This window comes from Rhinichthys klamathensis, unplaced genomic scaffold (assembly GCF_029890125.1).
Source record: "Rhinichthys klamathensis goyatoka isolate OS25496 unplaced genomic scaffold, OSU_Roscu_1.1 h1tg000143l_1, whole genome shotgun sequence".
NCBI lineage: Eukaryota > Metazoa > Chordata > Actinopteri > Cypriniformes > Leuciscidae > Rhinichthys > Rhinichthys klamathensis.
The window spans coordinates 183,870-200,368 of record NW_026606678.1 but is presented as its reverse complement, the minus strand read 5'-3'; the positions used below and the strand labels follow the sequence as shown (position 1 = coordinate 200,368).

At 40.4% G+C, this 16,499-nt stretch overlaps 2 protein-coding genes across 2 annotated transcripts in view; both read left to right on the top strand.

The window, feature by feature from the left end:
* The window catches only part of LOC130090409 (vitelline membrane outer layer protein 1-like), a 115,876-nt gene extending 105,204 nt beyond the window's left edge, over positions 1–10,672 (top strand). Inside the window, exon 6 of the mRNA XM_056257768.1 lies at positions 10,610–10,672. The gene's annotated coding sequence lies outside the window, so the exon portion shown is untranslated. The remainder of the gene's footprint in view (positions 1–10,609) is intronic.
* A 2,789-nt stretch (positions 10,673–13,461) lies between these two features.
* LOC130090410 (vitelline membrane outer layer protein 1 homolog) lies at positions 13,462–14,464 on the top strand. The gene is made up of 3 exons (XM_056257769.1): positions 13,462–13,664; positions 13,788–13,901; positions 14,170–14,464. The coding sequence occupies exons 1-3, from the start codon at positions 13,486–13,488 to the stop codon at positions 14,348–14,350; spliced, it is 474 nt and encodes a 157-aa protein (XP_056113744.1). The 5' UTR covers positions 13,462–13,485; the 3' UTR covers positions 14,351–14,464.
* The last annotated feature ends 2,035 nt before the right edge of the window (positions 14,465–16,499 follow it).

Here is a 16,499-nt window from a genome sequence, read left to right as displayed (position 1 = left end):
TTACTTCATACATGAATGTTCTTAAAGAAGAACTGTCTAGTCTTGCAGCAGACTTGTCTAGGATGGACGTTAGTACACTCCTTACAGTCCGAATCTGTCTCTCCCAGACACCACCCATATGACTGGAAGCAGGTGGGTTCATGACAAAGGTACAGCCTAACTCTTTCACATGTTCTTGATCCATTCCCTTCATCAACTTCAGGAATTCTCCCTTTGCCCCCATGAAGTTGGTACCTTGATCACTATGCAGTTGACTTACATTGCCACGTATAGCAATAAGACAACGCAGTGCATTAAGAAAGGCATCAGTGCTAAGATCATCCAGCACCTCAAGATGAACAGCTCGCGAACACATGCAGGTGAAAAGTAGTCTGTATCTCTTCAACTCTTTCCTTCCCTCTTTAACATAGAAAGGACCGAAGCAGTCCATGCCACTATAGGTGAACGGAGGTGTAGCTTCCATTCTTTCTAGTGGCAGGTCAGCCATCCTTTGCTCCTGATTGCATTTCCTCAGCTTCCTACACTTAATGCATTTGTAGATGAGAGATGAAACTTCACTACTGGATCCCAGAATCCAAATACCATTTGAGCGGATTCCATTGATGGTCATGCCACGACCTTGATGTTGCACCTTTTCATGGAAGTGTTTTATGAGTAAACGAGATATATGATGCCCTTTAGGAAGAATGACTGGATGCTTTACATGAGGGTGAAGTTCTGCCTGTGTAATCTCTCCCACATTAATGTCTTCCTTAGGGAGTTCTCTTTGCCATAGGAAACTTGGACCAGTAAACCAGTTTGATCCCATGAGTTCCTTTACGGTGAGCCCAAGAGAGGCGTGGTCAGCTGGATTTTGCTCTGAAGCCACATATCGCCATTGACTAGTCTCAGTGCTTGTTCTAATTTGCTGAACTCAATTGGCTACAAATACATGGAAACGTCGTGCATCGTTGTTAATATAACCAAGGACAACCTTGGAGTCGGTCCAGTAGTATTCACGGATGTCATCCAATTCTAGTTCTCTTTTTAGCAAATCACCAATTCTTGTGGCAACCACTGCAGCTGAGAGCTCTAATCTGGGAATTGTTACCACCTTTGATGGAGCAACCCTAGCTTTACCCATAACGAGAGTGCAGTAGACTTCTCCAGACATGGTTACAGCTCTGAGGTATGAACATACTCCATAGCCTGACACACTGGCGTCTGAGAAATGGTGTAGCTCATATTGTTGAACATCCTTGAATGTTGATGGCACATAACAACGTGGTATCTTTACCAAAGACAGGTTATGGAGGTCTTGCAGCCAAGCTTCCCAATGCGGCTTGAGGTCATCAGGAAGTGGTTCGTCCCAGCCCATCTTATCTTGACACATCCTTTGTAGGGTTCTTTTCCCAATTAAAATGAAGGGAGCGACGAATCCAAGGGGATCAAAAATAGAAGCAACTGTAGACAACACTCCTCTTCTAGTAAAAGGATTTTCCTTTACTAGCACTCTGAAATGGAACTCGTCTGCAGCTACGCACCATTGGATTCCAAGCGCCCTCTCTACTTTAGGCTCTCCTAGAGACAAGTCAAAGTCAGTCGCCCCTTCAATACATTCCTCCCTTGGAATTGTGGCAATCACAGTTTTGCTGTTGGTGATGAATTTGTGCAAGCGAAGCTTTCCGGTATTGCAGAGACCCCTGGCTTCCTTTACAAGCTGGATTGCCTCTGCTTCAGTGTCTACACTTGCTAAGCCATCGTCAACATAAAAATTACGTTGTATGAACTTCACTGTGGCTTGATTAAACTTGCCTTCACCTTGTATGCCAAGGTATTTGAGGCCGAAGTTTGCACATCCAGGCGAGGAGGCCGCTCCGAACAAGTGAACCTTCATTCTAAAAACTGATGGTGGGACTTTCATGTTTCCATCTTCCCACCATAGGAACCTGAGGTAGTTCCGATCCTTTGGAGCAACATGAAACTGGTGGAACATACGCTCCACATCACACATGAAGGCTACTTGCCCTTTCCGGAAACGACACAAGACTCCAACAAGGGTATTTGTGAGGTCAGGCCCAGTCAGTAGATGCTCATTCAGAGAAGTATTCTGAAATCTTGCAAAGCAATCAAAGACGATGCGAATCTTGTCTGGCTTCTGCGGGTTATATACTCCATGGTGAGGTATATACCATGCTGGTTGATTACTTAACTCCATCTCTGGGACCTTTTCAGCATCGCCTCTTGCCATTATGTCCTTCATGAAAGCCAGGTAATCCTTTTGGTACTGCTCATCTCTCCTTAAACGCTTCTCTAGAGATCTGAGTCGATGCTCTGCACATGCTTTGTTGTTTGGCAACTCTGGCCTCTCACCCTTAAAAGGCAATGGCATCTCATAGTGTCCATCTTGCATTTTCTTAATGCCTTCATTCAATTTAGCCAAAACCTTAAGTCTTCTTGTGACGTTGAGACTTCCTCATTATCCCTTTCAACAAAGTCCCACTCAAAAACCTTCATTATCTCTGCTGGAGTGATCATTTCCTTTACCTTGTTCCTATGTACAAAGCAGACTTCAGACTTAAGTTTGTGAGATGGATCACCAGCTGGTAGAACTTGCTTCATAATAATCCTGTGACTCACACCGATTTCATCTTGATAACCGTCATCATGGTTGTATCCAACGATACTCCAACCCAGCACAGATCTTTGTGCAAATGGCTGATTCTCATTGCCACTGAGAACATCTCTGGGAAGTAAGGCTTGAGGACAGTTGTATCCTATTAACAAACCTACTTCACAGTCAAGTGCAGGAGCCATTACATCTGCCAGATGTTCTAGATGAGGCCAGTTCCTTGCGGTTTCACATGTGGGTATATGAGATCTATTTGCAGGTATATAGTCTCTAGTGTAAGTTGTTGGAAGTTTTATTTTTACTTCGGACTGGAACCCTCTTACTTGTAGTCCATTCAATTTGTGACTGGACACAACTTTCGTTTTGGATGTTATTGTAGAAATCTTGAGTTTGACAGGCTCTTTCCTGATATCAAGTGTCTCAGCTGTGTCCTTTAGAATGAAAGTAGTGTCGCTCTGGGTATCAAGCAAGGCATACACTAAAATCTCCTTCCTTGGTTCCGCTGTTGTTGAGACATAAACTGGAATGATCGATGAGGTATGAGTGCCGTTCCTTTCTTGAACTACTCTGTTCGAAGTCACAGGCTTAGACTCTTGTACCTTATGTGATTCGGCTGTTCTATCTGCAGATCCGTGATTAAACTTGAACTGATCTTGACTGGTTTTAGATCTCTGTACTGGGGAATTATTTACACGGTCCTGATGTAGGCTTGTTGGGTGACGCTTCTCACATTTTTCACACATGCTCCTAGAGGAGCAGCTTCTGGAGTTATGACCAGTCTTAAGACAGCCAAAGCACAACTTCTCAGACTGTACAAACTTCAATCTTTCCTCAATCGGTCTTTCCATAATCTTACGACACTTATGAAGAGTGTGGCCATATCTCTTACAAAAGACACATGTAAAGCTAGTCCTTTCCTCGTTGGAACTAGTGGTGAATGCCTTGGCAGTTGAGTTGCGATTCCGCTGAAACTTATGATCTTGATCTGTTTGCTTGTACCTTTCTTGCTCTGCTGGCTTTATTGCTTGCAGTTACGTGATAGGATTGCATGCAATTCGAGCTTCCTTGTTGAGAAATTCAACAAAGTATTTGAAATCTGGGAACCCTTTGTGTTCGTCTTGAAACTTGGTGACTGCTCTATTCCAACGTGAACTTAACCAGTCTGGCAATTTGGCTGATATTCTCTGATTTTCAACACAGTCATTCAGAGCTTGTAAACCTTGAACATAAGGCATGGCTGACTTAACACTGCTTAGGAAATCTACAAATTCCTGGAGATCTTTGCTATCTTTGGTAGCAATCTTGTGCCAAGACTGTATTTTGTCACGATAAGATTTGCCAACTACGAACGGATTGCCGAACCGGTCATCGAGGATGTTCCAGGCTGCTGTGTAAGCTATTTCTGTTCCAGCCACAAAATGTCCTTCAATAGCTCTCTTGGCCGGACCAACTACATACTTGCGTAGAAAGTAGAGCTTTTCTTGAGGTGGCAAGTTCTTGCGATCAATTAATGTCAGGAAAGACAGCTTCCAGTCATTATACTTTAGGGGATCTCCAGAGAAAACAACAGGTTCTGGAATTGGGATCCTGTTGGCTGTAATCGCTTCAGCGAGTGCCTTCACAAGGTCATTAGAAGCTTCGTTGTGAGCAGGCAATGAAGGTGACTGAGGGATATGAGCTTGGGGAATTGGTAACCCTTGAGAGGAACAAGAGAAGGTTCAAAAGAGCAGTGTCTTGTGCGAGCATGAACGGCTTAGAGAGAGAAAAAGGAATGCTTGATTGAAAAATATAATCTTCTTGTCTTTGTTGAAGAAGAGAAGCAGAATGGCGTTCTTCCTCATCACCTTTGATGCTTTCAGCATAAACCTGCAGCCTTGCTTGTGCTACGTTATGTCTTTTTAGTTCCTCCAACCGTTCCACTTCCTTTTTCTTTTCTTCCAGCTTTATTTTTCTAACAGTGCTTTCTGAAATAAATTGAGCCCTTTTCCTTGCATTCTCCGCTTCGGTTTCTCTGTCTTGAGCTTCTCTTTCTGCCGTTAACCTTTCAACCTCTGCCACCAGTTTCCTAATTTCATCTTCATGTTCATGTTGTGTCTTCATTATTTTAATCACTTCTTGTGTAGCCGCTACTTCAGCTGCTGCTTCTTGTATTTTCTGCAGAGAACCACTGTAAGATCGACTGGAAATCTTGGAAACAGACTTTGACTTATTGGAGGTCGCTGAGATGATGCTGGACACCGTGGCTTCAAACACTGAATCTGAATCAGGCCTGGGAATCTCCTTAGGATCACCGTTGAGAAAGCTCTGAGACTTCTCATTTGCAGTGCTAGTAATGGCAAGACAAGTGTCATTTTTCCTTCGGATTTCAGGTTCCGGGCTTGTGATGCTTCTTATATCGCCATAAATATGGTCGACCTCAGACTGAATGGCATTAATGGTGCTCACAACTTCACAAATCAATTCTGCATCATCATTGTTCTTAATGGCTCTTTTCAAACCATTGATGTGATATTTCCACCTTCTATACTTCTGCTCAAAGCTTCTTTCCAGATCATTTAGTCTAGCGTCTTGCAGTGTTTTACCCTTCTCAGTAAGCGTGCGTGCTCGCTGACTTCTTCTAATATCTGGGAGCTGTGTATTATCTGCGTCAACCTGAGGTTGTTGTACTTGTGCAACCACTTCAACTTGCTCAGTTATATCAGTCTGCTGTGGTGGGATAACCTGCTCTGCATTGTCTACGTCTTGTGCAGTTGGGTATGTAGAGCTGACTTCTTTAGTAAGCAGCAATGTTTTTTCACTTGTGTATGACATGCTAGACCTGTGTTGCACTATAATGTGAATATTCAAAGAGCTCAAAATAAATCTATAGTTTAGTGTAAAGCGATTATCTCAGCTAGACTTATGTGATTGAATCATGTAAATGATAAAAAATTGCAGAACTGTCAAGTAGCAAAAGAATGAACTTGTAACTTTTAAAATGTGAATATCAACATGCTTAAATTATAAGGTATGCATAACACTTGAATATAACAGAAAATTCAAATTTTAGTCTTATTCAATACAATTGCCCATCTATTTAGTCTGTTTAGTTTCTTAATAAGTCAAACGATAATAGAAAAATGTCCAACTTTATCTTAGAATGAGGATGACGGAAATACCAGAACAATTTAAACTTCAGCGACAGTTCACAAGACCTTGTGCTGCTTCCAAGTCACCAACTTTAATAGTGCTTGCTTGTTCAGCCTTCACTTGCCCACTGGCTGCTTCAGTCAGTCAATTGCGATATTTTCATGATGTACTTCCCTCATTCAACACGTGGCGCCTCTTGATGGCCGTCTTCCTCGTGCAGCTTTGCGATCAGATGCTGTTGGCCTTCATCGACGCAGTAAGTGTTCTACTGTACCGCTCTTAGTCACAACACGAAGGCTGAGGTTCTTTTAACTGATGTTTAATGCTCTCTGGACTCAGACATCAACACAGTAGAACTAAAAGGATGAATATACAACAAAAAACATGTATACAGTCAGTTACATAGAAAACACATATGACTTTAAACTCGTACATAAACAGAAAATACATACCACTTTTGCCTGCTTGTGAGCTAAGAGAGGGGTTTACATCTTGAAGCTTCTTGATTGCATGACTTATAATCATAAAAAGAAATACTTTAAACTTTGCGATGATTACATCGTTTTATAATCAGCAGAATTTGTAAAAACTCCGACCGCAGTTCTGACTCATTGTTCCGTGGCAAAAAAAAAAACAGGAAGTGACATACAAAGACACGATGGGAACAAAATAAAATATACCCAAAAAACTCTTAGAAAGAATAATTATTGCTCAAATATACAACAGTTGAGTATATAAATCACAAAAAGCATTATAAAATAGTTGAAATATAAAAATGTACAGATTAAACTGATTCAAAGCTGCTGAAATAAATGAGTGTTGAAGTACACAAGCGCCATCTAGTGGAAATAAACATTGTAGACACCCAAAGCTTTGTGACAGCAAACACAGTTAACTTCCCCAATAACCGATTAGTGCAGGCTACTGTTGTAGTCATGGTTGTCATGTCATCTATGTATGCTCTGATTGGTGGTAGTCGCATCCAGAAGCCAAGCGCTCTCCTCCTACTACCCATCTTGATGCCCTAATGATTACTTCCATTGCCATGGTAAAAGCCAGTGGAGAAATGGTGCATCCTGCCCATGGGCGTAGGTTTGGTCTCAGCTTTGGTGGGGACAAACCCCCCCCCCCCCCCCCAGGAATTATTTTGTTGTAAGATAAGTAACAGTGCTTTAATGGCGATGTCCTTTGTCATTTCAGACTGCTGGCAATACAGAATATCACATAAGTGAATCTACTTCATCTCATTATATTGTATCCTGACCCCGATACACCATCCTGTATACTGTCAATAAAGAGCTAATATAACTGTATAATCTCAAAAATACACTCTCAAACAATAAAAACCTGAGACTGTGTAATGCTGAACAACCAAACATTTTATTTAACATAAATTATTATGTACATTAGTATTTACACTAACAAAAAATACTGTCACAAGGAAGTACTTTCAGAACTTGTGGAGCAAAACAAATCTAAATAAATAAATATAATAACCTTTTTCTATTATAAACACTTTTTACCCTCCAGTACCTCTAACAAATACTCATACTCACACTCACGTTAATACCTGGGTGATACACATGTGTGATACACACATATCATAGCATTCAACACATCATGTTTATATTTCAAAGCAATTTAAATATGAAGGGGACATGGTTTTGTGGATTAACAAATCCATTATTATTATTATCCATTATTACAGTATTCTATTAATACTAAAATTGTATCTTCTATTCTATATCAAATTCTATTGATATATTCTATTCTTAAAAAAAAGTACATTAGATTAAACTGGGAAGGGTCATAAAACTTGCATATTGTTATCCTAGGTTTACTGCTTCTATTGTTCTCAATTGTAAGTCGCTTTGGATAAAAAGTGTCTGCTAAATTAATGTAAATCTGTTGTGGTTTGATGCTGTCTTCCCTGCATACAAAATGGTTAATTAATTTTGTAGTCTATCCTGGCTAGCAAGTTTAACCCTCCTACCAGATATTGTTATTTGGATATTATCAATCAAATAATGATTCATTATATTTGAATAACAGTGTTAACTTTTGCCTTTTTAACATTGCCAACATGTTTTTCCAGCACATGTGTCTAGCAAGTAACTTAGGCTACACTCACAAATACATTACATAAACAGAATGTAGAAACGAAAAATGTCTCAGATGATCCACTGTTTATGACTGCAAGATTCTAAGTTAAGGTAGGCTAATTAACATTCAGTGACTTGCTCATGTAGCATTCTATCATGATAGCGCGACTTCTATGAGTCTATCCGTGCTGCACACCCCTAATTAATGCTCCTAACCTTGAAAGATTGCAGAAGCTAGGTTTAACTGTAACAATATCCTGGGTAACCAGGATCACCAGTTAATACTATTTTCCACAGTAGAATCTGCATTTGAAAGCCTGGTCAGTCACTATTTGTGTGGCTAGTTATTTGTGCCTAGGCTACTTACACTCTGCTTTATGAAAAAGCTTCGTATGTCCCTTTTCTTATTCTTGGGTGACATAGCTGGTCTACAAAATACAAAAAGGGACAAAAAACGGAATATTAAAATGCTTTACTCTGGCCTTTGTATATGGCAGGCAGAGAGCCCTGGTAACTTACCGTCGGCGTCGTCACGCGCACACACACGCACACACCACCCGCTCGCTGCCAGTGAGTGCAAGCATAAAAAGTAGTCCCGGCCCGCGCGTGTAGCCTGCCTGTCAGATACCCCGCCGCCAATCAAATTACGGCGTATCTTGTACTGTCGTCGTCCTGGCCGTTGGAATCGATCCAAATAGCAGCGCAAAGATCCAAATGCAGCGCATATATCAAAATAGCAGTTCAAAGGAGCTTGCTAAATATTGGTGGGGACAAATTTGTCATCTCAAAATATTGATTGGGACTAGTACCTAGCGTCCCCCCCTAAACCTACGCCCTTGATCCTGCCATTATTCCAACCTCTAAGCATTGCCATGCAGTGCTGAATTTTGGAGTTGAGAAACTAAATTGCAAATCTCCAAAATAGGCTTTCACTAAATTTGTTATTGACATTGGTACTCTGAAAAAATCAAATGCTGCCCAAAGAAGCTCATGTGGCACTGAACCATATGCATTAGTCAAATCCAGCAGTCACATTGAGCTCCTTCCTCTCCTTTTTAGCTGACTGAATTCGTTGCCAGATAACATTGATGTGTTCTAAGCATCCTGAGAACCCTGGAATGCCCGCTTTTTGAACTGAAGTGTCAACGAAGCCATTCTTTAACAGGTAAGTGGACAATCTCTGGGCAATAATGCTGAAGAAAATCTTACCTTCAACGTTTAATAGTGAAATAGGAGGAAACTGACTGATGCTTGTAGCATCTTTTTCTTTAGGTATAAAGACTCCACCTGCTCTGCGCCATGCTCTAGGTACAACCTGTTTTTCCCATGCCACTTTTATCAATTTCCACAGAATTCGCAGAACTCCTGAAGCACTCTTGTACACTCTGTACGGAACTCCATTAGGCCCTGGAGATGATGAAGCCCTTGCCTTTCTCACAGCCTGCTCTACCTCTTTCCACTTAGGTGCACAGACCTCCATTTGGTATTCTGGTGGGTTGATAGGTGGTATGTCTGATGGAATTGACATAGGCTCATGCCTTTTTGCATCTGTATGCGTTTCCTCCAAATATATTTTTTAGCTCAACCCTAGATGCTTTTAAAGTGCCATTCTTCTCCCTGGTGAATAACTTCTTTACGAATTTGAATGGGTCTTAGAAATTAGCCCTCGCACGTTCCTTCTTTTGTAGCGTTTCCGTAGGCGCTCAGCTCTGCGTAATGTTGCCAGCTTATCTTTTATGGCCCTTTGTAAGAGATTGAGTCCCTCCTTCTGACTTTGTTCTGCTCTTTTCCATTGCTTCCTCAGCTGTCTCCTTTCTCTAACTAACCCTTCAATTTTCTGCTGCCGTCTAGACATTGCAGGAGTAGTTTGTACTTTTTCCTTCCTTTTTTCCACACCAAACCTCTCACTTCCATATGCGTAAATGATGTCCCCAAATTTATCAAGCTTCTTTTCAACTGTACCAGTTAATCTTTCCAATGCAAAGCATAGATCTTTGTTTACCGTGTCCCATGCTGTTTTCTCACAAGCTCTTGGCCATCTAACTCCAGGCCTATGCCCGTTGAGGTTCTTTCCTCTCTTATGCTGGTTAGTCTGACCGGGTTCACAAGTATGAATTTGTTCATCACTAACTGTGCAAGCCCTCCTCCTTCGTAAGAAGTACTGATCAATGCGAGGCCCTTGTCCCTTCTCCCTCAAGCATTTCATTTTCCCTTGATGAACCTTCAAACCCCTGACCGTTGTTGCCTTGCTCCAGCCACAGACACAAACTTGGAGTTCAACGACTTTACTAACTGCAGATCTTGAACTAGTCTTACTCTCCATACTCATATCCGTTTCCATTCCTAAGTCGTTAACCATGTTGTCCAACATTGAGTCATCTTCCGCCCCCGCTCTCGCAGACTCTAGGGGTATTTTTCTCTTTAATTTCTCAGAAGCCTTAGGCGGGTGTCTCCAGCATCCTGTAAACACGGAGCTGGATACTGCCGACAAGGGTAGCTAACCCTTACCATACTGAAATTGTGATCAAACTGGGGTGACTGGAGCCCAACCTGTATGGGAAGAGGAATCTGCAGCATCAAGACCCGTGTAGAAGCGCCACAGGGAAGAGGAGACGACACCGCTCTCAATGACGTGATCATGTTCTGCTGTGATTAAGGTGATTTGATCGCAATCAAAAGCTCAGATCTTACTAATAGTGACTGCAGATCAACTAAATCAAATTTTTCTTTCAGGTGTAGGAGGATGCCAACAAGAACAGCAAGAAGATCAAATGTATTGTAATTATTGATCATCATTTTATGAGATACTAACATAAACCATGTCATACAACAGTTTTGTAATGTAAATCTGTAAATTCAGCCGGTCATTATCACAAAATATAATATGATTTGCTGAATTCAAATTCATATAAATGTAATGTTCTGATTGGATCAAAAAAGAAGCAGGCATGTTCTACTGACCAATCAAAGAAGGAGCTGGAGTGCGTTTCCCGAAAGCATCGTTAGCCAACTATGCTCGCAAGTTCTGTCATTCTCAGCAGTTCAACGAGTCTGTGTTTCCCGAAACCATCGTTCTAACGAACATTCGCAAACAGCATCGCAGAGTTGTGTGGTTGGAACGACAGATCTCGAGCTGTGGTTAGAAGCAGAGTTTCTAGATTGCAATACATGTGGACTTAATAAATCCTTATCTTGAGCAAAATAAGCAAGCTGACATTTAGTACAACCCGTGTCTTTTATTTAGAATACATACAAATGTCATTTACGTTTTTTAGTTTGTCAAGAGATTTAAAGCACCGTTTTTGAAGGGTGCGCATCTACGAACGAGCTCTACTATGTAAGAACGAGCCGATGATTGAATCTGGAAATTAAGAAAAATTGTAAGAAAAATTAGAAATAATCCTCAGATGCCATGTCTGTAATGTATAGCAAATCATCTAGCGTTAATTCGATCTCAAACAAATTAATTAAAATAAGTTATTACTCCACCATGTGCGAGACGTCATAAACCAACATGGTTGAACGACCACTTTGCGACAATACGGTTTCGGGAAACAGTCGTGACTAGCTAATTGATTTCTCCAATGATGCATCGTACTATGGTAGTTAAGCAGCGAGTTGCGTTCGTTGTTCTGGAAACACACTCCTGGATGAATTTGCTTAATCTTGTGTATAATAATTAGCTTTTTTCCTTAATAAACTTGAAAATGTTATGGTACTACACAGTCTCTGTGTCTGCCTGATCATTCTCACATCACAAGGGTTGAGGCGTCTGTTTCCCCCTGATCACTGGATTGTAATATTACAAATTTAAGAATATGTTTAAGATCTGCTGATCCTACATCCTTGCATTACATCACATGAAAAACTAAGGTGAACTACACTGTATTGGGCATTCAAAGTGAACATGATGGCATCAACTTATTGATTAGATTCATTTTAATTTCCATTAAAGGGGTTTGGTCAGTCTTTGATCTTCCTACTGAGAGTCAAACTGTGTGTGAAGGGGGGGGGGAGTATTATCTTCAGTCGGTAATCAGCATCTTCTATTGTCTTTAGATGATTCAATTAGGTGGTCATCTGTAAGGCTGTGTGTAAGGTCAACACTTTTAAGGACTGCCCACTGAATGCCTATAAGATACCATGGGAAGTTCCTTTAGTCAGACTGTATGACTGCATCTCCCGACAGCTCGTGTTCTCAGTAAAGAATCCTGCTGAAGATGCAACCAAGTCTCCTGGTCTGTAGCCTGGCCTCAGGGCCGGCTCTAGCCCTTTGGTTGCCCTAGGCGAGATTGATTTTTGTTTAATTACATTGTTTAAATACATATTATCTGACCATGTAACTTGTAGTAGATAAATTACAATTACTACCACCACTACTATTATTACTAATCCATTAGGCTGCTACAAGGCTAGGGGGGTACGGGGGCATGATCCCCCGTAAGAAAATTTTGTGCATTTTAATGTTAAATTCATCAATCTGGTGCACTTTGAGAGTTCAAAATTAAAAGCTCCAACCCATATTCAGTGTTCAAATTAAACAAAGAAAAATTCAAACCTCTTTTAGTTAGTGTCTGTCTACATTACATAATAATAGTTATAATATTAATCCCATGATAATACTCATTGTAAAACAATGCACTGAAAAATAAAGGAAACTTTCATAAGTTTTGTACTAATTTCTATACTAATAGAATGAGTATTTTTCTGTACTTCACATTAAAGATGTGATTGGGCCAGCCCAGTGTCAATCAAGAAAACAACCAATGGGCCGCTGATCTACGCGTTTCATGCGGTGTCAGGAAAAAAGCTTTTTTTTACCAATGCATTACACCAGCACTAACCCAGCGCCGCCGATCAAGCAAAACAAAACGAATGGGCTATTTCTATTTTAGCCCCCGGCCGCTTTTTTGCTTTATTTAGCCTATCTTTTTCGACGACAACTCACTACTCGTGCCTGTTCGCTCAGCGCTCACGGCGCCCGCGCCCGCTCGCGATATTATTGGAGGGGGGGTCCCCTGTCAAAATTCTATGATGAAATCTTATGAGGGCGCCTACTCCGCTACACATACCGGTATACCCACTTTTTGCGCCACTGGCAGGCTTATGTAATTGCTCCACTCGTTGCAGTGTTAATGAAGTACAATAAAAGCGGAAAGTTTCTTACGCGGCTCTGGCGCCCCCCCTAGGGTTTAAGGCGCTTGCGCCCTTAGCATTTGCCTTTACTGCCTATGCCACGGGCCGGCCCTGCCTGGCCTGGTCTCAAGTGCTGTAGCAATGCATCACTTCTTTTCCATGATGTTTTCACTGCTGGCCATTATTGGGAATGTGAGCGGTCGGCCTCCAGTACGTCGTTATGAGCGGAGCGTCGACCGACCTTACAGATCTGAGCTGACGGTGTCGAATGGGATGAATTGGGGATCGTGGGGATATAAGAGCATGTGTCCAAGTGGAAGGTACGCCGCATGGTTTAGGTTGAGGGTAAGTTGGCTCTATTTTGCTAATATGGAGGGGATGAGCGCTTCAAAGGATCAAAACTGTGGAGTTGCTGTTTGTCATTTAATTCCAGGTTTATCCAAGGAACTGCACCAACTTGAGCTCTTTAAAGTGTCTGTGTAATACTAAAGAGCATGAAGATAATAAATGTTACTAAGTGTTGGGTTAGAGTTTACTCTTTCAAGTGGAAGATTGTCTCAATGTTGTTGTTTTAAGGTGGAAAGACCAATTGATGGTGATGATACAGCGCTCAATGGGATTCGTCTTTACTGTGTCGATCAGCCAGGCTCACATGACTACAACTCAGTTGAGTCCGACGTAGGAAGGTAATGGACTCAGACTATTAACAATTCTTGCATTAAGTGTTTAAGCTATTGAAGTAAATTGAGGATTTTCTTGAAAATAATAAATGAATTGATCAGGCAAAGCACTGTGTGTGTTTTCTTCAGCTGGGGTGAGTGGACAGATGTCAAATGGTGTAATTCTGGATACTTGACATCTTTCCAGCTGAGAGTTGAAGCTTCCCATGGAGATGGAGATGATACGGCCGCAAACAACATCATGTGAGTGTGTGGTGCTATAAGTTATTACATCTCTCACCCAGTGTATACCTCTTACACCATCTCTTACCCATCCTGGTTTTATTTTGCTATTTAAGGACTCTAGTTTCCCCCTATCAATAGTTTAGTTAATATCACTCTCGCAGTCGTGCTGCTGTTCGAGATTGCAGTGATTAGGCCGTCGGCTGCAGGAGATCATGTGACTGACATTCAATCCAACAGCACAATAATATATTCTATCATAATATTGTCACATCTGATTTTTTTCCAGGTTCACCTGCACTGGAGGTTTTGTGCTGGAAGGCGACGGCACAAACTGGGGCAACTGGGGCGGCTGGAGCCCAACGTGTCATGGAAGAGGAATCTACGGCATCAAGACCCAGATAGAAAAGCCACAGGGAAGAGGAGACGACACCGCTCTCAATAACGTGATCATGTTCTGCTGTGATTAAGATGATGTGATCACAATCAAAAACTCAGATCTTACTAATAGTGACTGCAGATTTAGAAGTAAATCTGATTTTTTCTTTCAGGTGTAGGAGGATGACAACAAGAAGAGCAAGACGATCAAATGTATTGTGTTGTATTTATTATGATAAACTAACATAAATTATGTCATACTACAGTTTTGTAATGTAAATCTGTAAAGTCAGTCGGTCAATATGATTGGCTGAATTTAAATACATATAAATGTAATGTTCTGATTGGCTCATAAAAGAAGTAGGCATGTTCTACTGACCAATCAAAGAAGGAGCTGGATGATTTTGCTTAAACTTGTGAATAATAATGAGCCTTTTTCCTTAATAAACTTGAAAATGTTATGGTACTACACAGTCTCTGTGTCTGCTTGATCATTCTCACACTGTAAACCCTAACGCTCAAAATAATTAATTTGGTTGAGTAGGACAAACGTAAATTTAACTAGTAACTAAATTAATTAGTTTAGTCATATTAACTTTCATCAGTATTTAGCAGTTTCTTTTTCTTTCAAGTTCACAAACTGATATATTTTAAGTAAACTGAACTGTTTCAATGTTTTGTGTTTTATGAAATTATTTCTTTTAATTTAGACGAACTTAATTTTAACTGAAACGGCTGGGATGTCTATTTCCCAGCATGCTTAGCCGATGGCACTTAAAAGGGAGAGTAAATGCTAAAATTAAGTGTAATATAATGTTTTTTTGTTTTTTTTGTCCAAGATTAATGTTAAGTGGGAGATTTAGTAGAGATAAATGTTTTGTTATGCTAATTTAGAAGAATTTCTGTTAATGTTGGTTTTAGGATAGTTACCATCATGGTGACAAGTGGTGCATGCAGCTTGATTTGAGAGCAATTAAAATCTTTATATTGCTGCACTCATACAGTAAGTGCTACAGTATAACATACTGTTGTTAATATGTTAACAAATTAGCATATTAGCAACCTAGCTCTTTGAAGCTAATGAAGTTTATACTAATGAAAGTGTTCACATTGATATTACATGAAGGTTTTAAGTTAAATGTATGAATAAGTGTGCTCAAACATTTCAAGTTAATCCATGCTAGTGCAATTCCACTAATGCCAACATAATTTTTGAGTCGTTTAAAATAATGTTGTGGTCGATAGTGTCAAATGCAGCATTTAGATCGAGTAACACTAATAGAGAGATACAGCCAGGATCGGATGATAAGAGCAAATCATTTGTGACTCTAATGAGAGCTGTTTCGGTACTATGGTATGGTCTAAATCCGGACTGAAAATCCTCGCAGATATCATTTGTTTCTAAAAAGGAACATAAGGATACTGCCTTTTCTAGTATCTTTGACAGAAAAGGCAGATTCGAGATCGGCCTGTAATGAACTAATTTCTAATTAACAAGCGGTTTTATCATAGCGAGCTTAAATGTTTTTGGTACGTATCCTAATGACAAAGATAAATTAATTATATTAAGCAGAGGATCTATGACCTCTGGAAGCATCTCTTTCAATAGCTTAGTCGGTATAGGGTCTAACATACATGTTGTCGATTTAGATGATTTAACGAGTTTAGAAAATTTTTCCTCTCCTATAGCAATGAATGAATCGAATTTTTCCTCAGGGAGACTACAATGCACTGTCTGATGCGATAATGTAGTAGACGGTTGCATAGTTATAATTTTCTCTCTGATATTATCAATCTTATAAGTAGAGAAGTTCATAAAGTCATTACTGCTCTGCTGCTTGGAAACTTCTGGTCTTGAAACTTTATTTTTCGTTAGTTTAGCCACTGTTTCAAATAAATACCTCGGTTTTGTTTATTTTCTTCTAATAGATTTGAAAGATAAGCAGATCTAGCAGCTTTTAAGGCCTCTCTGTAAGCAGTCGAGCTCTCCTTCCATGAAATACGAAATACCTCTAGTTTAGTTTTCTTCCATTTTTCTGGCTGCTCTCTTAAGGGCCCGGGTGTGCTCGCTGTACCACGGCGTTGGACTATTTTTTTTAATCTTCTTTAAAGGGTCATGAAACCCCCCTCTTTCAGCTCAAGTCTAGCTCACAATCTTTTTGAAAAATGCAACTTAAATGGGCGTGGATGGCTGTGAGAAGAGGTGTGGTATGGCCATCACTGTCATCGCCAGTATCCCAT

Coding starts and splice junctions, on each gene's coding strand:
- LOC130090410 (XM_056257769.1), top strand. CDS start 13,486: ATGTTACTAAGTGTTGGGTTAGAGTTTACTCTTTCAAGTGGAAGATTG. Junction 13,665..13,787: donor GTTGAGTCCGACGTAGGAAG/GTAATGGACTCA, acceptor TGTTTTCTTCAG/CTGGGGTGAGTGGACAGATG. Junction 13,902..14,169: donor ACGGCCGCAAACAACATCAT/GTGAGTGTGTGG, acceptor ATTTTTTTCCAG/GTTCACCTGCACTGGAGGTT.